This window comes from Ciconia boyciana, chromosome 7 (assembly GCF_034638445.1).
Source record: "Ciconia boyciana chromosome 7, ASM3463844v1, whole genome shotgun sequence".
NCBI lineage: Eukaryota > Metazoa > Chordata > Aves > Ciconiiformes > Ciconiidae > Ciconia > Ciconia boyciana.
Window position 1 is genome coordinate 12,674,217 of NC_132940.1, and position 26,346 is coordinate 12,700,562.

Below are 26,346 nucleotides of genomic sequence, written 5' to 3' on the forward strand. Positions count from 1 at the left end.
ATTCACAGTGTTTACGCTAGGTGTGAGAGCACACTGGCACAGCAGAATGCTATGGAAAAGAACAACAGTGATTTATTATTCACTATTTCCCCTATCATCAGAACATCAACCAAAATTATCCTAAAGACAGGAAAACACTGACAGAAGGAAGCATTTCTTTCATATAATATGCAGTTAATCCATAGATTTCTTTACGTCAGTATGTTATAGAAGCCAAATGTATAGATGGGATCAAAAGCTATTAAGAGGTGTAACAGCATCCCCAACTCGGGAATACCAAAGCTTGCTCTCCTCGGAAGCTGGAGAGCAACACTGGAGCAAGGATCACTTCACACTGCTGTATTTTTCTCCTTCCCTAAACAATTCTAGGGAGCACTTTGAGACAAGACATTGGGCAGGTGAATCTTTAGTCTGGCCACTTTTATTTTCCCACAAAGGAAGTTCAACCCTTTCTGTTGCTGTAGCAGATCTAACGCACAGGCGACTGGCAGAGACCAAACCTTAGGGGAATAAATCCCACTTGGAAAAATCTCTCTCAGCTACCTGATAGCAAATCAGTAATTTTGCAGGGGTAAGGGTGATAAAGGTTGCCCTTTAAACTCTTCTTTGGAAGATCTGGACAGCCTGGGAAGGAATAACAACTTAACTCCTCTTAACCAAAGAAAAAGATGACTCTGGATATTGCAAGGGCTCCCCCACCCCCGGGCTGGACTGAAATTGAGAGAAAAAACACTGGTCAGTGAATAAATTGCTTTAGATGGTACATAGAGGTGACCTCACAATTGGGGAATGTGGTTTAACAGTAGTTTTACAAAATGCTGTATATAGTCATGAGGCTCTGAATTTTTCTCACTCTTCTTTCTGAAGTAGTAGTCCAAAAAAAGCTGTCTTCACTGACCTATATTAGAGACAGATGTCATAAATTCAAACAGACATCAATTAATCTAATAAGTACCATACTGAAGTCTTAAGAAAAGGAAGGCTACATATTGGGAGGAAAATGTTTCCTCCAGAAACCTTGCTGTAAATATAGAACATAACTCTGACCTGGAAGAACCCTTGCAGATACTGTGACTAAATGTGCCCTCATAAAACTAACAAAAATCCAAACTGCTTTAGGTAAATAATTAAGAATAGCCAGAACTCTTAACAGTAAGAACAGCTGCAGAGCCACCCAAATCAAAAAACTCTCCTGTTTACTCCATACATTGTTCTAGTGAATGCTCTTCTGCTACTGCTCTTTTTTTTCCCCACTTTGAAGAGCAGCTGCTTGTCTGAAAAGGCCATCCAACCACCATCCAAACTGCCATATGTAACCACCATGATGAGTCAGAGAACTTTGTTCTGACAGAATAAAGTTTGTCTCAAAGCACTGTGAACAGCCCAATTAATCAGACCTTCTTTCATCTTATATCACCCCTGACTTCACTGAACATCAGTCCTACATCAGGAGGAGGTTATTCGTGGCTCTCCAAAAGAGAGAAAGAAGTGGTTTTCCAAGAAGTTTGGTGTACAGGTTAAAGGAGAGGTCCAAGGCTGAGCACTGAAACAGGTTTCACTTTTCAACAGGACAAATCCTATCCTCTCCTCCTTGTTAATTCATCCAAATAGTAACACTTCACAAAATCACCTGAGCCTGAGTTCCATGATGATAAAATACAGCTTTGAATTCTGTACAGATCAGAGTCCCTGACTCAGTCAGTCAAATCACACAACCACCTTTGTGGATTTCTGCCTTCAGTGATGTAAAAAAGGGTCACTAAAAGAGGGTGGAAAGGAGCAGGAGGAAGGCACTCAACATTCTGCAGCTCTATAGGACACTGCTCACATTTTTCAGGTCTCCAGGATTAACCCTTTTAAAGAGTCAGGGGGAAGATATTTCTCAGTAGGAAGTAAAAGGTCTGAAATCAAACAGAAGTAGCCAAACACATTCAATATGCAAATCAAAACCATTTTGTTTGTTGGCTTTTCAGTTTATCCTTCTTTAACGAGCTGGAACAGATTGCATGGCAGACAAGGAAGAAACAGCACATACATGTTCTGTCAGTTTTCTGTCCCTCCCTTTGTGGTCCTGATTCTCGTTGCTGAGAGCAGGACTGGGGCTACAGCTAGTGTCAGGAGTAGCATTTCTGCCTGTTTTCATTTCTGCTGTGAGCTAAGAATCACATGGGCTTCTGTGCAATGTAAGAGTACAAAATATTTCATAAAAGTTAATTTAGTCGCTTGGTTTTCTCAAAAGCAGCTAGAGAAAACCTCATCCGAGCCTCACAATTGAATTCAAACATCCATAACCTCAAAAACATCTTACAGCAACAACTGTTACACAACTCTCTCCCTGACATGGCACATCAGACGCAGCTGTAAGTAACCTTCCTGCTGCAAAGTAGCCTTCATCATGTTTTGTTCATTGCAACAGCCATCACACGTCACCAGCTCTCCCACCAGCCCTTGTCAGGTCTGGGGTCCTTTAGAGTGCTTCTCCAGTGCAGATTTGTCAAGGATGCTAGCAGCAACGTCATGCTTCCTCAAGGAAAAAGCATATTCTAAATTTATCAACCTAATCAAAAATTACCTTGTCCTTCAGTCCTAGAACAACTTTAAACAGTAAAATAAAGAGATTTTTACTAAGCAAGACTTACTGTCAGGTTTCCAGTCATAAGACTGGGAACAGAACAAGTAAAATAAAATACACCTCCGGATTGTATTTAACAGGGTTCCTTCAGTCTCTCTCACCTAGAGTTCCTCTAGCCTATCATCTCTGTAGAAAGCTAAGGATCATGGTTTCACAGCACATCACTACCTGGCAGGTCACCATCCTCTCTTCTGCTAGGCAATTCTTCTCAAGCACAGCAATAAAGCTTCCTGCTTTCTTTCAGCATAAATGAAATATTGTTTTCTAACCTGATAGATTATAACCATAGCTGTTAAAAGTATGTCTTGGTTTTACTGTCCTTCCCCAGCATGCAAGCAGTCTGTATGTGTTTGTTCCACCAAACTCTTCCCTGCCTTGATGACCTACTACACATTCTCAAAATTTATGTATGGCATTCTTAGCACATACAGACAGCAATGCTTTGACATCTCTGGTTACATTACAGAAATGCAGAAGACAAATTTAGAGGCAGACTGAGTAAAGTAAGCTGTCTCTTCCCATACACCCCATTTACAAAACCTCCTCACAGCCAGCTACAGAAAAATATAAATTAGGAGCTGACACCTAAGCTGTGCCTAGACACCATAGCAAGAGTGTTCTTCAGAGTAAGTGACATGCTTCAGAAGCAGGCTTGATAAACAGTATAACATTCCCTTGCTGGAATACACATGATTTACATTCAACTGTCAGATGAGGATTCCCCAAAACATTTCCAAGGGGAAACAAAAGGGAAGTAGATTTCTCTTTGGACGTGGAACAGTGCTGGCCTGCAAGAAGGGACCTATGTCAAGCCAGGCAGGTGCGGAAGAGTTGATGCTTGGTGATGACATACATGCCTTTGGGATGTCCAACAAAAGCAACTCTTGCATCAGTTTAATGATAAGCTCACAACTGCTTTGATTCAGGACAGGCAGCAACAAGTCACCTGTTTCCACGTGTGCTGGTACTTTGTTCATTATGACCAATATCAACAATACAATGATGAACACCAGTGTTTTAACAAATCCATATAAAAAAACATGATCCCACAGAACGTCTAGCCCTTGCAGTAAACTGTATAGCCAATCAGAATTAGAATGAGACTAATTCCTTTAATGGTCTTAACGCGGTATTTCTAACCTCTTTAACTGAAGTTTTGGGAATGATCAATGCTTAGATAGCCCAATCCATTCAATTCTCCCAAGTTATTCAGAGAGCAAGAAGGTCTTTGTAGCAAGAAGGATATTCAGTAACTAGAAACTTAACAAGCTTACCAGTGCAGAAGCTGGCCAAAACTAATTTATCTCAGTTTTAGAACAGTTTTCTGAAGGAAGAACATGAAGTGTGACTTTTTATATGCTCTTCTCCCAAGAGGATAAAGCAACAGGAGGGTCCCATGTAACTTATGAGCTTATAGATAATCCCTGAATTGGGTTTTGCTACTAAAGTAAATTTATCCTTCTGTGAATGCAACAACTGTAAAAATTTTTGCTCAAACAACAGTTAATAGAAACTTGTAAAGTTAACTAGTTGTAACCATATCCACCCCAGGAAAACAAACAAACATACATACATTTAATTAGGTTAATGCTACTGTGGTGAAGAACTACAAGCAAAGCTAGGTTCCACCTTACAGATATGGAGGGGAAAAAAGAACCGAGCCTTTTCGTTACGGACTTCCCAGTTTTTATACAACTAGCCTGGCTGGTTAAAAGAACACAAAATGTGCAAACCCAGTCCTGAAAGGAACATATCAAGAAAGAAATCAATCACACATACCAGGCACCTTCATGGACATTCACCTGAAGAACAAACCCATCTAACAAAAAGTGTTTCCTATTTAATATGCACACTAATTGGAACTATATGTATTACAAGGTTTGGGTTGGTTTTTTTGGTGGAAGCTTGTATTGGCCATTATGTTATTGTGCTCAGAATCAAAAATGTGTTGAAAAGCTTATGAGTCATTCCTTTTTGCTTTTAAAATATTTGTACATCAACTTTCTGCCAAGAATATGGAGAACTCCTTGTGTTTGAAGATTTATTAATAATCTCCAGCAGTCCAAAAAGTCCTCAGCTACTTCTTCAGAAATTCTTGCAAGAATGTTGTCCAGACATACCAATTCTAAAGCACATAAACTTAGGTATCTGCTGCTTGAATTTTTGTTGTTGATATTAAGGAAAGCACTCTTTCTCATCCAGAACAGATGAGTTTTAGAATATGAAAACAGAACAAAGCTCCATGTATTCACTGCACACTTCTTCCTTTTCTATAAATACATTATCACTGTTTTCCCTTATACTCTCAGTAAAACTGTTTTTCCATGAACATTTTTCTTATTAAACTGAACTTGTTGGGGCAAACAGTATAAAACTGCTCTAAACAATGCCCAGCCATTCATATTTTTTGCTTTACATTCTTTTCCCACATGGTTTGGTTCATAATTACTTCCAGCTTCAGGAAACTGGCCCTTTTAAAAGCACCAAACATAAGTTTTTTACTTTGTTTGCACTTGACAAATCAAGTAATGAATCAGTTCTATCTAAGTAGCCAGCAATTCTGAGTTCTACAGTCTTTATCATCTTCATCGACTGAGGTTGTGTCTAACACAGGAATCCCAAAGTTAGATAACAGAGACTCATGTGAGAAATCCTTATGAGAATGCCAAAGGATCACAATTGAAAAAAAATGAAATTAGCTAAGAAGAGCAAAACAAAAAAATGGGGATGGCAGTTACACCCCACCCAAACGTGGGAGGTTTGATAGATGAACAACAAACAGCCTGGTAATTGAATTGCTGTGAATAGCTAGGGTTCATTTTCTTAAATATTTGAAGTGCTCAATTAGTACAGATTGGAAGAGATTAGGTAGAAGGACATCTATTAAAAGTCAAAGAAAAACCTGAAATGAAACACAAACAAATAACCAACTGTGAGGAAAATACCAGTGTCATAAAGTATGCTAAGCCTTGAAATAATCTTTCGGAAAAAGCATCAGGATGCTCTTGCTCATGATGGTCAGAATCCCTCCCTTTAGCCCATGAGACACAGTCTTACCCCTGCCTAGGCAGGACGGGAGATCCTTGGGACTTTTCACTTCTTTTCTTTTTTTCCCCCCTTAGGATCGCAGGAATACAAAAAGACAAACGGGAAGGGAAACAGGGCACAAAGAAATCCCACAACAGCAGGCACAGGGAAAGTCCAGCATTCCAACACGTTTATTGCTTATTTTTACAGTGCTTAATGGCGAAGTACCACACATAGACACAAACAGTTTCAAAGCAAACTCCCATCCTAGAAACAAAATGAGGGGAAGGGGCTCTGTTTCAGTTCTTCATTATTAAAGCTCTGAAGTAAAGAAATTTCAACAAATAGAAGTAACCCAATCTGTGTGTTTCCCTAGCCCAAACTCCCTCCATTTTTACGGTCTTTTCAAAGTGTAGATCAAGTTTCGTTTGAGTTTGCAGGGTAAAGGTTGTTATTTCTGGCCTTTCTCCCCCCCACCACCTCTTTGTCTTTTCTTTTTAAAGTGAAGTTTAAAATTATCATGAATATTAAAAAAAAAATCTTTGCACCTCCCAAATCTACTGTATAATATTGGAAAAATATGTAAATACACAGTATCACAAAATGTCTAGCAAAGCACAGAGCCCCTGGAAAAAATATTCTTCCTTTTAATTAAGTACTGCCTAAAAATTCCCAAAGTACACAATATAAAATATATACCATATATCATATAAATACAGTATATTAACTATGTTAGTATTATGTTACTGTGGTCAATCATACTGATCTTATAGTCATTTTTCTAATTGAGAGAGGTAGCAATTTTTTTTGCTGGTTTCTACCTTTAAAATAAAAAAATTACTTTCTCTCTCAAGTTAACACATTATAACACCCACTATCTTTTTGTTTAAGTGAAGAATGATTGCAGTAAGCTCAAGTACATCTTCTAACATCTGCAAAACTTTATGAGGGAGTGGTTCTTCCCCAAAGTCAAAGTCAAACCCTGGGACGCTTCCTCCATCATTCATCAACCGAGATTTTAACATCCAAGGTTTCGAGCTGACTGTGGCAGCAGGTGAAAAGATCCACCGTCACCCAAGGGGGGCTTTTTTCTGGCTGTTGTTTAGAAGCATCGAATCGCCAATCTAATTGCTAAAGTACCTTTGAAAATAGCTTTTGAAAGGATGAGTTTGAAATGAGGACAGCAGTAGCAGTCCCTAGCTTCCATCACCGAGCAAATGGCATGCTGGCAGAGTAAGGAAAGCTGATATAGAAGCATGAAGGTGACTAACGCAAAGGAAGAGCCCCCAAATCACACAGATTATTACAAAAAAGGAGCTTTTCACATGCACAAGACAAGTGAATCTACTCTTGTAACATATCTCAAGGCACTCTCAAAGTAATCGTTAGGGTGACTAAAACCAAGCATTCACAGAGTAGTAAGTGACAACCAGAGTAGTAAAGAGTAGTAAAGAACAGCCACGCAACCTTCAACTGGGCACACTAAATATGCATTAAAATACCATCTACAGTTAACTACATGTTCATATGCTGATCCTCCTGCAGAAATCTCATTTAATTCAATGCAAACAGAGATTCTGCGCAGGGGATGATTCAGAATTTGTAGTGAATGAAACTCTTGTTTCCAGGACCTGGCCAGCCTCAAAGAACTACTACAATATAAATATTTAATAATAATAAAAGCATGCAACCCTTTGCCAAGCACAGATGTTAGAAAGCGACTGCAAATCTTGGCATTTGGTGGCACCTAGTAATCCACTGGCTGAGTCACTAATGTGATTGATGGCCTTAAGTTGTTCAGGAACTACTGAGCCCTCCAAGAATTAAGACCTGTGAATTGTATCACATTTTTTGTGTAATTACTTTTCTCTACACAACCAGTAAATGTTGGATTTTATTCTTAAAGGTTTTAAAATGGTATGTGGCTTTGCTGTTTGGGAACCCTCTTTACCTGGGAGAAACCGATGCAACTGGCCGGTTTCTGTACTTTGGGCATATTTTGTTTTCATATTCTAATTTTGGTAATGATGTTATAATTGGTACAAGCATAACTAAAAGATAAACTCCTCTTGCAACAGATCTTTTTCACTAATCTGGTCCTGAGGAGTCTTAGGTCTTGTTTTGACTAAGAAAACAACTAATTCATAAACTATGTTGCTTACAGATGTGCTCAGCTTTCCATTCATCCAGTATTTTGTTAACAACCCCTACCTGGATATCACCCCGCTTTTTAAAAGCTAAAAGACTTTCCAAAGAAAAGGTAGCCTAAGCACAGGTAGCAGACAGGAAGCATCTTCCTTCTTGATATTCTCCTTTCTGACAAGCTCAGAGCAACAAGACATCTGGTCAGAACCGGTCGTTTCCGTGAAGCATCTGTACAGTATCTTTAAAACTGGCCATCCCCTTCCAGGTGAGATTCCTGGCCATACCAGCCTCCCTAATGCTATAGCAAGGCGTGCATCAGACATGCAGTTCCCACAGAAAACACTTCTCAAGTACTTCCGACAGATTTTCTTTCCAAAGTGAACAAATCTGGTTTCATTACCATTTCCATGAACTCAAAGAGAACCAGTGAACACAATCTTTACATTGCTGTAACCACAACAGAATGTATTACACCTGAATAACATGCCCTGGACATCTACAGGGTAGACGACACTAAAGTAGTAATACATGAAAAAATTGAAGATGCAAAGGCAAATGGACACATTACTATTTACTCATGTCCAACACTTTCCTCTGTATAATGTCATTGAAAATGCAAGTCAGAGCATTTAAGTTTTAATGTAGATCTACCTTTGTAGAAAATGTTAGTCCTCCAGGTCATTACTTTAAATGACATCAACTAACACAGCCAGGAACAGATTTTGAACAAATGAAAGATTTGGGGGGGGGGGGGGGGAGAGAGAAAACTAATTGTCGCCCTAGACTCTCACACACTATCAGTTACGTGAACCCTATACAGTTACGATCTATGGCAAAATTCCACCAGAACAATTATATCGCAACAACAGACATAAATAAATTATTTCTGTCAATAAAGTCATCAGCGCAGAACGAATTATCCCGTTAACTCTAAGCAAATTTTTTTAAACCACAAAGTGCTTCTATGATGGTACCATCTTGACAGAGTCGCAGAAAGCATTGAATTCAGTGTGTACTTAGAAAATGTATTTGGTACCCTGACCACACATGGTGAACTTGTGGAACAGCAGCAAATTCCTCTAGGCTGTCACCCATTTTTCTTTCAAAATGTATTTAGCATGTCTTATGGTATTTTCAGCTTTTTTTTGTGGCTCCCTTGCTATTGGGAAAAAAAAAATCATAGAATAATTCAGGCTGGAAGGGAACTCTACAGGTCATCAGGTCCATTCTCAAAGCAGGGCCAGCTTTACTTCCACAGAAGAAAGAAAGAAACAAACAACAAAACAAAACAGGCAAAAAAACTCCAACCTGAAACCAAAAAAGGACAATTACAGTAAAAAAAAAAAGTTATTTCACCTATGTATAGTACTTACTTTCTTTGCTCCTTAACTTACCCTCACAGTATTTATTTTAATCATGCTGATTTTATTACAAGCCTTTCCAGAAGTTAACTTTATGGCTTTGAAAAGCAAACATGCACATTTAGGGTGCTATATAAATATCTTTTTTTTTTTTAATTAGTCAACAAAATCTTTCTTTAATCAAAAATAAAGGGGAGTTTTTATCATGGGGAGGTTTTAATAAAAAATGTTAGAGTTTTGGAAGCCCTCCACCAGGTAAAAACTTCACTTGGCCTCATACTAAAGTATAAAAAGGAGCAGGCCATGTTTCAGAGAGCTGTAATAGAAGTAAATAAGTCAGCAAAGAAGAGGAAAAAAAGGATGTTACAGAGGCTTGAGGGGAAGGAAGACTCAATGGGACTTGCTAAAAGCAACAAAGAAAAGGCCAGTGAACACAGGAGGAAGAATAGGAAGAGCAAGACTGAAGCAGTGGTTTGGACACAGCACAGGCTGGTATCCAAAGCTGGTATGCCAAAAGTGTGTGGACAGTCAGTAGGCATGTTCAATAAATCGGACATTACAAAATATGCAAAGTGGTCTAGAAAAAAACAAAAAATCAGACTACTTAAAAACTTTCCCTTACCAAAACCGAGATGTTCATTCAAAGGTTACTTACCCACTTCACGATTTTGGACTAATCTCTTTGCTTTGACTTCTACATGTATAAATTGAAGATAATGTATCATCTCATCCCACAGTGTTGTAAGGGTACATACGCCACTGTCTCTAAATCACAAGGATGTCCCAATACAGAAAATTCAATAAAGAAAATTGGGAACTGTGCAATGAGCACGGGTTCCAGACAGCATGCAACAAAACCCGCACAGAACACTACATTAAATGAGACCAGAAAGAAACCTTGACCAGCTATTCAGGCAGTAAACGCCACCCTTCCTGCACAACTCAATGAGATACAGAGCCTTTGGGGGGGGGGGGGGGGGGAACAAAACCAATATTCCTTCTTTCTCATATGTGTTCTTCTACAGCACCTTTTTGCCAGATAAATTACAATAGTTCCATTTATTTACCCAGCTTCTTCTGTAAAAGAAGGTCCTAGCTCGAGACTTTTCCATTTCCTGCAAACAAGAGTTCCCAACACACTTATGAGGCTTATATTTCATTATGGAAGCTCCCAAACTGCTCAGCAAGACTAAACTCAAAACTTTAACGTTACACTCTATAAGTACAATGAAACTTTCTAAACATTAAGAATAGTTTTTTATATTAACATGTACAGGGGATGCATCCTCAAGTAACTCAAAGCCACTGGATTGCTTCAGTGCCTTTTTAAGTAGTAGAGGCAGAAGGTTTTTAGTAGTCTTTTTGCTCCCCATACCAAAATTTCTGCGAGGCTGTGGACCTTAGAAACAGAGTCGCTAGTGACCCCTAGTGTTAAGAAGTTCAGTCTCAATTTGACTGATTTATGGCAAAAACCATGATGAGTATCTTCGCATGCACTTTGTTGTTCTTCTGACATAGCAAATGGTTGCTGCCTTGTGTTGAGGTTCTTTCCACTCCAGTTTACAAACAAAAATAGTAGTACCCATTTTTAAAGAAACAAGTGGAAAGGAAATATAAACTTCTAAGCATCCCAGTAAATTGCAGATTGACATTCCTCCTGCTTTCAAGTGTTTAATATATTTTTCCTTATTTGGAATATTAACAGTAGGATATCTAGAGCAGACTGACAGTCATGGCTTCAGGTGGACATTTACAGCCTCTTGATCAGTCATTAAGGAATTAATGACAGTGAAACACAATCCAAGCTAGCCAGCAAAGCCTACTGTAAGGAAAGAAGTCGTAATTGCCAGGTTTCTGCAGGACTTGGCTGTCCCAGGTAGAAGTGTATAGTCCAGTAAGCCAACTGCCCCGGTGACATAAAAGTTGCTTACAAAAGAAACCTGTAACTACAGAAACAAAGAAGAGTCCTACTGCTCTACTTACAATTTTGGGTCCAGGTTCAGGAGAAAGCCCAGTTTGTCATATTCTGGAAAACAAAAGCAAGGGACATAATATCATAAAAACTGCAAGTGTCTCCTCTGCAAAAGGCACCAAAACCAAAAAGCAGCAAGTCCTTATGGAAGGGCAATAATTATTTCTAACTGAAAATAGCTAGCCTAATTTCCAGTTGCTAGCAGCCATTATCACAGATTATTGTTACTTCAAGGTATTCCCAAATTAACATTTCTGAATCTCCATGAAATACTAAAGCAAGAGAACGTGTGGGTAATCATAAATTTAGAAATAACTAGAATTAACCAAGATATCCGTAGTCATAAAAAAAAAAGCACTACTGAAACCACGCATGCAGTGATATACAAAGCTTTCCTGCTTGCAGTAGAAATCATTTTGCCAATAATTTGTATGACAAACACTCCTCCTAGGTCCTGACATGGCAGAGCTTTGAAATTTTTCTCGATTCCTTGTCTATTCCAACCCACAACTTTGTAATCAAGCAGCCCTTCTTCAAGAGAAAGTCACTCATGGTGGCAAAAATGCTTCAAGTTCAGGTGATTTTGTTCAATAGGAAACTGCAAAGTCACAGTTTATGCCACAAACAGGGAACAGCTACAGAAACAAAGTTATCACTCAGAACATCTGTAACTCCTGTATAAAGTAAGCTTTGCATTCAGCATCTTTGAATACATTGTGATCTTGTAAATAAAATACTTGATACAAAAAAATAAAACTATTAGAATTCACATGAGATACACAAGAAAAACTAAAATGTGTAGTGACCTTCTTGCGTTGGGTTAAGCTCAGCCTCCTCACGCTGAGAACCATTAAGTCTCACTACCATACAATTAAAGAGAAAAAAACAACCAGAGAAGTAAAAGATAATCCCTCCAGAGCTTAATGATCAGAATGTACTAAAAGAAACAAGAAGAAAAAAAATTCTTATAGCCTTTTAGAAAGAGCTCAGTGGAAAGAGAGAGGTTTGCTTTCCTTACAAAACACCACCAGAATTTCTGCTGCAGTAGTTTACCTGACACGATCACATGCTTTTCGTGCTATCACTTACCAGCAGAACAGGAAAGCCTTAACACGTACCTAAGACAAAATGATTGCACCAGCTAGGTTGGTGTAAACTGTGCCATTGATTTCAATCCCATTAAGATTTAATTCCCGAGTCAAGGGAAGAATTATGTTTGACATAACTTAGGTAACAGAAGTTGCAGAACATGTGTGCACTTGATATTAGCACATACTATCTGTTCTCTGCCAGCACCCGCGTGCCACCCACCATCCCCGTTGTACTTGATGTTAGAAATGCACCCGTGCATCTCTCCTCCACCTCGCATGTACTGACAGTTGTGCTTCCCCCATTGCTGCTTTCCTCTTAACATTTTCCCAGGTTATTCCTCCTACAAGAAAGTATTTCCTGCCCAACCTTACCTCTTCCACATGTAGGATCATGCATAGGAAGGTATCCATTCTGGGGAAAAAAATATGCCCTCAATTTTTATTAACCCCTTCTCCTTCCACAAACATCATCCATACTGAGTGAACAGCAACAGATTTTTTTTTTTTTAAACCATCTACAGCCACTGACTAACCTGTCATCAGTCTTATCCCATTTGAGCTAACATTCCCTTCTTCCCAACAGGAAATACAAGAGGAGGAAATGCAATAAGAGATATATCACCTCATAACTACAACATCATCCTGGGCTTTCTACTAACTCAGCACTTTATGAGCTTTGCAACCGAAGCACCAGAAAACACACAGAAACTAAATGCTAAGTGCCACAGATGACACACCTTCACTGCAATGTTTCGTAAGATTTACCTTCGGTTTGTCACATGCATTTCACCTTCCCTAGGTTTAAAGTGGTTACTTTTGATGTTCACTGGTGATTGCTAACAGAGGTATAAAGTAATCTTGTAGAATTATATATGTCAAGTCAACTATCTCGCAACAAGCACTTTCCAAAAAATGTATGAAGTATAACAAAACAAAATAACATTTCTGGTTTCAAGCTAGAAGCACAGGTGTCTTCTTGATTTTCAGTAGGGTGTAAATTATCTTTTCAGGCTGTAACACCAAGCCAGAAGCTTCTATGCTCCTTCCTCTTGCTGGCTGGTGAAACGTGCGAACTACTGCAGGCAGAGAAACGCTCCCCTCACCACGGGCATCTCACGCTCACTGGGGCTTCTGGAAGTCACAGCATTGCTATTGGCTTGGAAATGAAACTATCACACGCTGCTCCCCCAAGAAAGACATGAGGAGCCTTTATATTACGGATCCAAAGTTAGCTTCCTTTTTAGCAAAAATCAGTCTTGGTACAGACCTCCAATGTCATTTAGCTGTATCACTATGAATACAGGGGCCAAAAGTCACTGCAACACACAACAGTGCAGCCCACATGCTAGCTGGAAAAACAGCAAAACAGATAAAACCACAAAAACCTGGAGAAAGCCAAACACATATAGCCCAGCTGCAGGAAAAGGCAATCCTTGTCTGGAGTTATGTATTTAATTTAAAACAAAATAAAACACAGACCCACTAAATCAAAGACAAGTACGACAATCTAAAATACAGTACGGTCAGGGTGTGATGGTTACAGGAGATGGACTGAGCTGGTCGCACAGCTCACTGCTAGGGAGAGGCAATCCACTCCTACCCTTTCCTCCCTTGAAAATACTGGCTACAAGAGCCTGCCTTGGCACTCATGTAGCCTCTCTGTGCCCTAACTTACAGGTTGCTTTCACCTCCCATCACCTTAGTTTAAAGCCTTATTCACCAAGTTAACCACCTGATACGCAAAAACATTTCTCGTCTTTTTCATGCAGTGGGATAATATTAGAGAAAATGGAACAAAACAGCTAGAGAGAACAGGGCAGAAATACTCCAGCATCTCCACCAAGAACTAGGTTGGACCAGCTGGCCGTGTTAACTGTGGTTTGATGGCCTCTGCCAACACCATCAACTGTTGGCCTCTGCCAACACCATCATGATGACCCCCCGTTACGGCGTCTCTGCACCGAAGCACAATGCAGAGCTACCAACGGGTGTGGTTCTGGAGAACTCCTTTCAGATCTAACCAGGTTGGTAGGTCTGATCCAGCTCAGGCCATGTCTGACCCACCAATCTCCAGACAAGGCATTTATATGGCTGTGTGCAACAGGATTATTTTTTAAGCCAAAAATGAGTAAAGGTAATAAAGAACTTATTTTGCATCCACTAGAACAACATCATGGAAGAATCTGAACAAGGCTTTATGTTCTCAGCCCATAAGAAACTGAAAGGCCCATGAGGGATAAAAGCAACAGTATTAAAAGAGAGCAAGGCAATCTAAGGACCACACTCACTTGTGCTAGGAAGCTACAGATCTCATCTGACAATGTGGTACAGTAGCGTACAGAAGCACAGAAAAGAATGAACATGGGAAATGAAGCCCCATAAGAACAAGAGGTCTTCTTAGGTCAGAAATAAAAATGCATTTCTACATTTCCAGGAAGATCGGAATTGAATAGGAATCTAATAACTGACAACAATTTCATAATAAAGCATGTAATTAGGATTATATGAACAGAAGTACAGCCAAGCATAGCAATTTCTATAAACGATGCAAATCCTGTGCCAAATTCAATGCTGGCATTAGCATGGAAATTTCTCCCAAGTATCCAACAGAAATCCAGCTACCAAGCAGCAAGTGAGAAATGCATTGTCTAATGTCTGTAAACACCATACAGACCACCCAAAAAGCCATAAAGCACCATGTACAATATCTATCAAATTTTCAGATTGCATTTTGCATCTGTAGCCAATATAGCTATAATACAAGCAAAATGGGCAAAATTTTCCCCTTATGCTACTGATCTGAAATCAACAACCCAGGAATTAACTTGGCTCACAGGTTTTATCCTTCCAAACTACCTGTAACTGATTTCACCAATGACTTGAGTACTATTCCTTTAGCAGCTAGCTACTTAGAAGCACAGTACAAAGAACTTTGCCCACAGAAATAGGAAATTAATTTAAACTGTTTCTAAAAGACACGCTATATGCGGTTCTAGTTCTCTCTGTGTTTAACTGGTAATTGCAAGTACAGGAGGGAATGCAGAAGGTTCAATTTTAGCTTTTTTATTCAAAATGTTTGTGTTTGTCAAAGAAATCAGTATGACACTCAAGAGACAGAAGTCCTATCAAGAACAGCTCAGACCACCCCGATACATTTCATCCTGTCCAGTGCAGTTTGGCCTCTGCGGAACTGAGGCTCCAACTGAGCTAAGCCTTGGTCACTGTCCACCTGCAAGCTCTACATCGGTGGCAAAGGCCAGGTAAAATGACTTACCCTGCAATGAAAAAGGTCAAATACCTCACATTCACCTTGGACTAAGAAAACACATATGGACAGTTATAGAAGTTCAGCTGATGTAAAGCAATTCTGCTAGAACTCAAGAGACAAGAAAGAATTAATGAAAAAAAGTCATATGCAATGGATCAACTGAAAAGGACAAAAGAAAGGTTTTCTTCCAGGGTTAAAAAAATACCGCTCAGGATTACTGAGCAACAATGAAAGTACTGGACAAACAAGGACTTAATGTTGCACCCTTTCCTTAGGATTTTCACTTTAACCTCTTCAGTGATGGAATTTACTGATGAAAGCATTATTTTTTGAGGCTATTTAAATAACTGGGGGAGGGGGAAGATTGCAAAGCCAAGTTCAGAAGGGGTAGAGCTGAGGGCACCTGGGCTCCTCAGCACTGTCCTGCATAGACTGCATGCATGTCTATGTTCCAGTTTCCTCCTCACCCCCATGTACTCTTTTGCATACAAGTTTAACAGCCTTTTTCTCCAGGTTGTCCAAGTGACATCAGGGAGAACCCCAAGTATACTGGTAAGACAAAGCCCAGTCCTTGGTGCCTTTCCCTGCTCTGTAAAAAATACACAGAAGAAGCAGACCTGACATCTGTAAAGATAACTGCTTAGCCCTTGCAGCCCGGTACTAGAAGCATGCCTCACCGATCTACATCTGCGTAGAACTATCTGACCATTTGACATTTCCACCATGTGTGTAAAAAAAAAAAATTCTTCAACAACTTTTAATGTAGCCTCACTTAGGCTTCCTTTTTTTCTGGGGAGCAAAAGAATTTCCTTAACAATACTACTCCTTCAGCAAAACTTGGAATTTCACATCTATTAAAAATGTTCGTAGACTGTGCAAACTGATCTAAAGACACCAATCCTGCTGCACCAAGCTCAATATTCATTTTCCAGGTACTGCACCCGATGAAAACAGCCATATTTGATGGAAATGGATGCACCAAGCACTACCAGCACAACTGAAATACAAACCTGTGAGTTCAAAGCAGGGAAGGGAGAAATCTGTCTCCAGTCACAAAGATGTGGTCTCCACACCATCCTGCATGCCCTGGTGACACCTAAAATCATGAGGATGCTACTTATGGTTTCGGATTTAGCAGCAAAAGGAAGTAATTTCCAGCTCTATACCTTCAAGGTGGTTTTTTTTTTTCCCCTGTAATTCCCCACTGGGGCCCCCAAAGACATCTGGCTCAGCTTTACAGCCTGAGGAAAGCAATACACCAGACGGGTCTCCTTCATTAGACACTGGAACTACATTATTCATCCCCCAGGCACAGAAAGAACAAATAAGCAATCGCTGATAGTGCTGTATGGGTCATCCATCAGGAAGGTCTTTTGCCTGCTTGTCTTACCTCCAAAATAGGTATAGTAAAACAAAAAAGAGGTCATTTGAGCATGTTACATTTTAAAAGGCTCTGGTTACCTTAACATGGACTATATAACTCCTTACAATTTTTTTCCTAATAAAACTATAGCAACCTCCAACGGTAGAAAAGCAGCTGACTGCTTTAAGCTGAATTTATGAAAGACTCCAACAGGAAGATGAAAAATTTCCTCCTATGAACTGCATATGCCCTTTTTCTTGTCCCAAGGAGTCATCTGTTTAAAGTCAAGACTGCAACCTTTGCTAAATAAACAGTTGTTTCATTTACTACCACGTAGCCACTTGGCTAATGGAGTTAATGCTGCCCTACTGAATCTTCCGACTTATTCTTTATTTTAGAAATTGTATTGTATTTCCTAATAAAAGTCAAGAACAATATTAACAAAACAGTAATCTATATTGGCTTTTAGTGACTTACAAGATGTACTGACTTGATGCAGAGAGATGCCACATGATAGAGAAAAATCTCATTAAAATACTTTTATTTTGAGGTATTTTTTAAGCCACTTCCTGGCATTTGCACCTCAACGCATTCACAGCTGTATTTTCAATTGGAGGAACAGAGCGTTAATAAGAAGACAGATGATGATACTGAACATGCTGGCAAAGTCACATAAGGACTATGCAACCGATACATGACAGTCATTGGCAAAGATTCAAGCAGCTCCCACAGTCTACAGCTCAAAGAAAGAAAGAATGAAGTAGAACTTCATTAATCAAAAATGAAAAGGATTTTTGCAGAATAAAGCTACTAAAACCAGCGGAAACAATATATAAACTTTCCCATTTATTTCCTACTTTACAGGAATGCAGAAAAATGCAGCATAGTAAGTTCACCTCTCCTTTCCCATCACTACCACGTAGTGTTAAGACAGTCAGAAATGCAATTTGGAGGGAAAAAGCCAACACAAAAAACCCAACATGCTAGAACCACATCAGCTCCAATTGTAAATTAAAATTGTTTTCCTCAAACCAAGAACATCTACCAGAGCCTCACAAATTCTATTAATTAACATATCTAAATGAATTGCCACTAATCTAGAAATCTGTGAAAGATCAGAGTTTGTAATTGTTGCCACCTAAACTACCAGATTCTCATCGAGAAAGCCAAAGAACAGCAAGTGATCTTCTGCAAGTCACCAGTGTTTTTCTCTCCTGCTAGGAATCTGTCACTATGCTACCAATTTGATACCTGACGATTTCAGTTGTATTCCTATTCCTGGCCTCCATCCATACCACTCTCCATCCAAAACGTACGACAGTAGTCACAAAATTCACTCTGGAGTTGTATTTAGGAAGACAAACACAGGATTATTCTCATCCTTCACAAAATGGTTATCTGAGCATCTTCAGCTGCTGAAGGAAACAGAGAAAGTTTCCTTCATAGTTCTCACAGCTTCTCCCAAGATGGTTAAGGACTTTAGCACAAGGAATTACTAACAGCAAACTCCTAAATAAGCACGGATTTAAACTCTCAGATGATTACTCCACTATCATTGTGAACTCAGCATCTGGAAGCATGGTCTTGCATGTGGGCTTTCACAAGCACATGAGCCGCAGCAGATATGCTACTCTACTCTTTAAAAGCTCCATTTTCTATGCATAAGTCAGCCAAACTTTTGATAAGGGTTAAGAATTAAGTTGAAAAGAAAAAGGCAACAACAACAAAAAAGTTAAAATATCCAAACAATTTGAGCAAGACCTAGATAACACTTAGTCGCTTGAGATGTTAGAACTATTGCATTTTAAGCCTGCAGTGAGAACAACTGTTATACAACCAGTGGCCAGTACCGCAATCATACATGTCTAACAACAGTGTAAGCCTACAGCCATAAGGTATTTAGAACTTCAATATTTCCAGCAAGCACATTAGCAGATGGGAAAGTTGCACATGCACTCCTATCCTAATGAGGCTTAGAGAAGGAAAATTTAACTCGCTTGCTCTCAGACACAGGAGGTAGAAAAAGTCTTGAACAAAAATAGCAGGGGTATAAATCTGACTTTCAAGGTCCAATGTTTGATTTGCTAGCAACGAAGTAAAACAAAGCAACTACAGAGGGAAGGGAAGAAAAAAAAAAAGGGACTAGCAGTCTGTGGCAAGCAAATGAAATCTAGGTCTCCTCAAACACCCTGTATCCTGCTTAACGTTTCCCAAGTTCAGAGCACGACACTCTCCTTTCTGAAATAGTTTCAGCTGAAACACTGGCCTAGACATCACATCAAACATTTACCTTTGCTGCTCAAGCTTTATCTTTCAAGGGAAGGGGCAGTTGTGAAGAGAATCACAAAAATATCTGGACTTGTGAAGGCTAGACCACGGTGTGAATCTCAGACAGTTCGGTCTCACTCCAAGTGTATTTGATTCTCATGTCCTCTGGCTAATTATCTTCTGTGAAGCAGTACTTTAAGGCTGCATAGCCAGATGACCTTCTAAACACTCAGTTCAAAGTTTATCCAGAATAACCTAGAGAGTGTCATTAATCTGAGATGCATAAGGACAGACTTCCAGCCTCCCTGAAAACTGAGATTTGCATGTGGGACAAAGAGTTAAGGGGAAAACCAAGATAAGGACAAACAGTCAATTCAAATAAAATACAGAAGCTGCAACAAGACATTGCCCTTCACATGGCACGATTAACAGTTACAAAAGAACAATTCTAAGAAGCTGTTTAATATGCAAATATAAGTCAATGAGTACTAGTTTCAAGCAGCATGAAATCTTAACAGGGAGACTATTATTCACAGCTCTTTAATTCTGACTAATAAAGACAAAGGTATATGTATTTTTATGTTTCAAAGTATGTAACTTTAGTCCCTTCTTACCCCAACCTGAAACATCACCTACTAGGAATGGCTGGGCCTGGAGCTGCCATTGTTTCTTTGGGTTCTTTCTGGGTTCTGTCTTTTCCTGGGTCTGCAGCAAGGTGAGATGGGATGGACAGCGGAAGCACAATAGCCACAGTTTTTCTCTCTCTCCTTCCTGTTCAACAAGGAAAGCTATCCCTCAGTTGGACAGACATCACACATCTTGACATATTATTACACATATCAGTTCAGAGCAAGTTAAAGTTTGCAGCACAGTGAAGGCAAAGTACTAAATATGAAAGCAATAAACATAGAGCTCTCTTAGACATTTCTGAGCCTCCCTTCTCAAATATATGAGTTTTCTTCATATTTCTTCAATGAAGAAATTCAATCTTGTTGCAGTGGAAGGGTTTACAAAAGATCAAATTTTACTGTCTTACTCCTAACCAATCCACGCTTGAGTTGCAATATATAAGCAGAACAAAGACCAGTGCTTTTAAAACAGACTCAGACAGTCCGTTGGCTTACATTAGCTTGTCTCCCACCCTCCATATTAACAGAACTCCAAAAGACACGGAGCACTTGAACTATTTTTTTGTAACTAAGTTTACCACCCTATTGGTAGTATCATAACACAACATTTAAGATTAACTCCATAGATACCCTGCACTGGAAGCTATCCATAGGGTTAACTGTGTTCACATCAGTTAGAAGCCAAAATAGTATTAGGAAAAAAAAAATCCGTAGTAGGCAATATTTAAAAGTTTTACTCCAGGACCAATTCTGGTCTTAGCTGTACCAACATCAATCCAGCATAACTCCAGTGTAGGTATGCTGATTCAGACACACTCAGCTGTAATCAAAGTATTTCCCTGAATTTTACTCACAGATTTCATATCTCAAGCTTATGCAACTTCCTCCCTACTTTTGCAGACTAAAGAAACCATCACCCAATACAGGAGGAGGCAGGCAACAACACACTTCAGCTATGACTGATATTAATTAGTAGAAGGGAGTTAATAGAGGGTCTCTTCCCCCCATAAACACAACATACCCACTCTGCACTCAGCACCCTAGAGATACTCCCACATCAGACCATGCATCCACAATAGATCCATTTCCAGATACAAGTTTTAGAGAAGATGCAGGGAGAGCAGAAAGCATTTGTGGTGGTGTAAACAAAGCAAGTTACTACCACTAGCTCGGAGGTTAGTAAATCGGAAATCTGTGTTCAAGCTTTGCTGTTAGTGTCAGGCAGCAGGCTCTCTTTCAAACTGTGCAGGCAGAAGACAGGTGCTATGTTGGAAGGCAGCATGTTCCCCCTATCAACCTAAGAGGAAAGGCTAGTAAGCAAGATAAAATACAAAACCTTCACTTGGATTATCTTTTCATTTCTGCAAGACAGTAAATATGCCCATCTTTTAAGTGTTAAGGGGTTTTAAGTTATAAAAGTAATTCTTAGCCTTTCCCTTGCACTTCATATACTATACATACATTATAAACTGAATTTCATCAAGTATCATGCTCGCTATGGTGTGCCTTGGCTACAGCTCACAAATTACACATAGCCAAATGGATAGTTACTGGTTTCATGAAGTGCCCCCCCAAACACAAAAGAATTTTTAATTTATGGCTCAGTTTAATTGAAGGTCGTGCTCAGGTTCCAAAGGAAATTAGATTGGGCAGGATTTGCCCTGGGGTTCGATAATGCCGGTCAATCTCCACCCAAAAAAAAAGTTTCCAGCCCTATTTGTTTAGCTACGACTTTTGCCTTCTCCTTCCTGGAAGCATTCCTGATGTCTTTCCCCAAATAACTCAACTGTTTGTTTAGCTGAGAAACTCTCCTAGTAGCATGGAACAGTTTTTCTTCAGCTGGTGGGTGACATCATCTTAATGCCTTTCACATGAGAAAAGAAGCACAAACCACATCACTAACACATGTAACGTGTCCAGGTCATCTGCCTTGCTGGGTAGTGGAAGGGGTCCCACATGTTAATCCTCATGCCACACTAAGACCCCTAATACTTCTCCTACACTTAGGAAAGGACCTATTTAACCGCTTTGGCTAGATGGTTGATTCCCACAAAAGTCTAACTTGGTGACCTGCCTCCCAACATGGCTACCATGTCCAATTAAGTAGAAGCCTTGTCATGAGGTGGGAGATAGAGAAGAAGGCAATGTTGTACCTGAGCCTATTGTATGTCCAACGGAGTCAAAGGAAAGAACCACTGAATCTGTAACACAAGAGTACAAGTTCATTTTCCCCTTTTTCTTAGCACCATTTCTTGCTGTAACATTTTCTTGTTATTTTGCTTAAATAACTCCTCATGCTCCCTTCTGCCAGGAAGCAGAACAACTTCTTCACCAGCCAGACAAAACAACAGGCATCTAGCAAAGGCAGAATGCTGGAGTATGCAACAAATCACGATGTCATTACCCAACGAAGTAGCTATAATTTATTGAAAATAATTTCATTTTATGCCTAATAAGCTTGGTCAACCTTACCAAAACTGAATCATAATATGCTTTTGACTGCTCAACTGGAGAGCTTTTTCTTATCAGATGTATTATCAACATTTTGTCCCCACTTAGGGGACTCGCCTGTTACTATCGGCTCTTCCCTGACACTGTTTGCTAAGCCAAGTATTTTGTGCTCCTTCCAGTTCTCGCCATGTTTTCCACATCTTTACTCACACTAGTGGCTCCCCAGCTGAATGCATTTCAATTTATCAATATTCTTCACCTTTGTACTATGTGCAGCACATGTGCCAAGTATCAAGAAAACATAACCTCTCTACTTGATACCCTTTTATTTTGCCAACTGGGGATCACAATAGCACTTTTATCCGTGATCGCAGTGACAACTCTTGCTCACCAGTTAATGCCCACTACTTTTAGTCACAGTTTCATACGATGGGGCTCCAACTGTGATTTACAGTTCCTAGTTTTTTATACATGCAACTTGACATTTAGCCACGTAGAACTTTGGCCACATTGCACTTAGCTCACTCCATGATCCAGATCGCTTTATTAGTCATTCATTTTCCTCATATACTGCTCTCCCAGCCTAGAACCTGCTTGCAAAATTTATCAGTAATAATTTGATATTCTGTTCCAAGTGGAGCTGCAATATGGTACCACGCTCAGTGGTGGGGGATTTTTCCAGCTTTACTCTTACTTGAGACAAACCAACAGTTATTTTGGTAGTAAGCCCCCAGTTTGCCATCCATTTTGATGCCAATCCTAACTGAAGGAGAAAGTCTACCGAATTCTACTCCACCACCAGTGGAGCAAAATTGGGCCCAGAACTTAAAGACAACTTGTCAACAGGTAAAACACAGCAAAGAACAAACCACCATGACAGGATTAATAATTTTACGAAATGCGAAGCTTTAAACTGACACAGCAATAGCAGACCTGCCTTTCATCTTCAGCTAAATGAATAGATTGAATCCCTTAAAGTTTCTCTTTGTAACTCAGATGTGATAAACTGATCCCACATCCTTTGCAGCACCACAGCAGCTGCCTCGGTGCAAACCCTCAGTACAAGGCAAAAAGCCTAAGCACAATCAGATTTAGTGTGCTGAAAAGACGTTAAGCTCCTGCTGCATCACCTTACCTTTGGGCAGGCTACAATTGCAGACATTGACAGTTACCACATCCCAGCTGACAAGAACTTGACATAGGACCGAGCCCTTGGTTCTTCTATACTGTACATCATCCTCATGCTTATTTTCCAATTGTTACAAATTCAATAAGAAAGTGCTAATTTTAAAAATAAACATAGTAAAACTGTTCATTTAACTGGATTTAAAACAATTTTAAAAAGCAGGTCTGTGCTGTCCCATATCCAACACTATGGTAGTAACATTTATAAAAAAAAAAAGAGAGAGAAAGATATTACTAGTCTCAAAACTTATTCCAATAAAAATAAAAATCCATCTGGACTTAACAACTGTATTTCCTCTTTTGGGAATAAAAGTCAGACATCTTTATATTATTCTAAATAGCAAGGGGTTTAATTCATTTTAACTGTGTTAAATTCATCTGCCATCAATGAATTCTGAAGTATCTCTGTGGGGTTCTACTTTTAAAAAACTGTTGAGATTTTTATCAACATAAAGTATTACTTTGTAGTTAATGCCAAAATTTAAGTGTTGTTCATTTTCCTGCAATATATTTTGCATTCAAACACTGCACATGAAATATTAGGACTTATCTAAGAATGGCTGAAAAGCATTGCAAGCACCAAGTTAATACCATTATTACAGCCCACAAAAATAGTATAATGTTTCATTCCCTTAACTGAGAACACTATCTTCCTCATATAAACAAACAAAAAAAATTACAAGCAGAGTAAGCATGTGAGCTCCCTTTTCCAATTCAGTCCTCCGTGTGACTATAAGTTTCACAGTTTCAACATCAAATTCACTGCGAATAACCTGTATTACAGTTAATTCCCCCTCTGCCCCCCCAAGTAATTTCACAAACCATGGATCTTTATTAAAACACTGTGTTTATTTCTGGCATTAACAGCTCAAAAGGGAAGAAGCTATAAACTTGAAAAAGGCTGAGAAGACAATCACGTGTCACCTTTCTTCCACCCAGACAGCTATTCACATTCAGCCAAATTCAGAGCTACAGGTTATTTTTGTCAGAAGTTGATGGAGATAAGCATTTCTTTGAAACAAGCCAGATTTATTTGCAAATACACCCAGTCCGGCTTCCATGAACATAAAAGTTTCTTTGCTTCTAGCTTCAAATCTCTTCCAGTCAATGCTCAGTTCAAAATCCTCCTGGCTTTCTAGACTTTTTTTTTTTTTTTCCAGAGACAAAGTGGCTGCTCAGTCTGTGCCCAGTGCCTCCCCCCAAGCCCCTGAGTCCATGCTATCGTTCAGAGGCAATCTTCAAAGGCTCTGTCTTTCAAAACTTAATAAGACGCAATGTAAAACATAGCCACTTACATGGGCCCTTGCTTTAGGTGCCAAGAAGCGTTTATGTCTGAAGGAGCATTCCCTAACCTTTCAGCTACCTACTTCCATAAACCAGCTTAAATGTTTTTTCTCCTGCCTTCTTAACTGAAGAGCAGCCTTCATTCCCAAATCATGAAATCTGACACCCAATAACTTGCCAATATGCACAGCTTAAGGCTGCGCACACCACAATGCCAGCCTTTTACATCTGTTTTCATGTTAGCTACAATCATTTTTTCAGTGGCTACAGCAGTTCAAAAAAGAAAAGAAAAAAACCCCCAAGATACAGCAAAATCCAAATGCAATTCTGGATCTGATCCAATCCATCAGAAGAAGCAAAGGCAGCAGAAACACTCACTCATTTAGAAGGCACTCAGTGCCAGGAATAACAATGGCTGAGACTTCACCAGCCAGACTGCAAAGATGCTTTGGGTCACTTTGTGTCAACTTTGGGTCAAAGTTGCATTGGGACCTATGCTCTGGGTCACTTTCCCCTCCCACCCACCATCCAGCTACAGCATCAAAAATGGGACCAACACATCAATCTGCTCCATCATCCCCAAAAAAACAGTGCTCTGCAGGGCTCTGTGCTCCATCACAGCCCTTTTGGAGTGTGGAGGGGTGCCGTATGAGACCCCTCTTCCAGGAGAGCTCACTGCTATGGAACAAACATAAGGATCCCCTCTGGTTCAGGAACCAGGACCTCCAAGACAGACTATGCAGAGAGACTCGATGCTGCTCTGGGAACACATTTAAACTCTCTTCCAGCAACGCTCCATACTGGACGTAGAGCTGAGCTTGCCTTTGAAGGAACACAACTGGATTTGCACAGTTCTGTCCTGAAGTAAAAAAATCCTGCAAATCCGAGGTGGCTACATTTGTTGCTGCACTTACACCACAGTCCACATAAGCCACCCAGGTACGAGGATTGGGTGGCTTTCAAGGCAAGGGATGCACTTCCAGTGTCACTGACCCCTTATCTCTTCACACGCACACACCCCTTTCCACTCCGCTGTCCCCCATCTTAGGTCTCCTGCAAATCCTTCCTCCTGTTTGTTTGGTTAACCATGAGCTTTCTCAGGGCCTGGATAACTCTGCACCACACTCTCCTGTCCCCAACACAGGCAAATTAAATTACTCATCTTGCTGCATATATTGTGCACCTTAGGTCTAAGCATTTCTGGACACCAGATAGCTATTTTAACTGCTATTCCTTACAGATTACAATATCTTTTCCACTATTCTAGCCTCTGAACAGAAAAATAAATGAAAATTTGGGTCTTCATAAAGAAGCGATGATCCCGACCAACAAACTGCATATTAGTAGGCAACAGAGAGAAACAAGGCCATGTTGGAAAACATCTTAAGTTTCATACTCCAAGAAAGAGATATGGACACCGTAAGATAAACATTTAATATCATGCATAGGTACTGCACTCGAGAGATGTGTGGAAACAGCTCTTAGAGCCCAGATGTGTCAAGTTCCTGAAATCATGTAAGAGCAAATACTTGAACCAACTTCCAGTGCAAATACTGTCCTTGCTTTGACTTCATCATTGATGAAAATGCAAGGTACAAACTGAAAACAAGCAGTAGCAACACAGAATGAGAACAGCAAATATAATGCACATTTAATCAAGAGCTGTACAT

General features: G+C 39.7%; 1 protein-coding gene across 5 annotated transcripts in view; it reads right to left on the minus strand.

Annotated features, from left to right (window-relative positions):
- ST3GAL3 (ST3 beta-galactoside alpha-2,3-sialyltransferase 3) overlaps positions 1 to 26,346 on the minus strand; it is a 190,327-nt gene that overhangs the window by 129,621 nt on the left and 34,360 nt on the right. The window contains exons 2-4 of one of the 5 annotated variants that reach the window (XM_072868659.1): positions 21,910 to 21,957; positions 19,764 to 19,898; positions 11,149 to 11,191 (exon numbers count right to left, since the gene is read on the minus strand). In XM_072868659.1, coding sequence (XP_072724760.1) covers positions 11,149 to 11,191; positions 19,764 to 19,898; positions 21,910 to 21,957 — 226 coding nt within the window. Of the gene's footprint in view, positions 1 to 9,820; positions 9,840 to 11,148; positions 11,192 to 19,759; positions 19,916 to 21,909; positions 21,958 to 26,346 lie in introns of those variants that run through there. The other 4 variants (XM_072868658.1, XM_072868661.1, XM_072868662.1 and 1 more) reach the window with 4 other exon arrangements.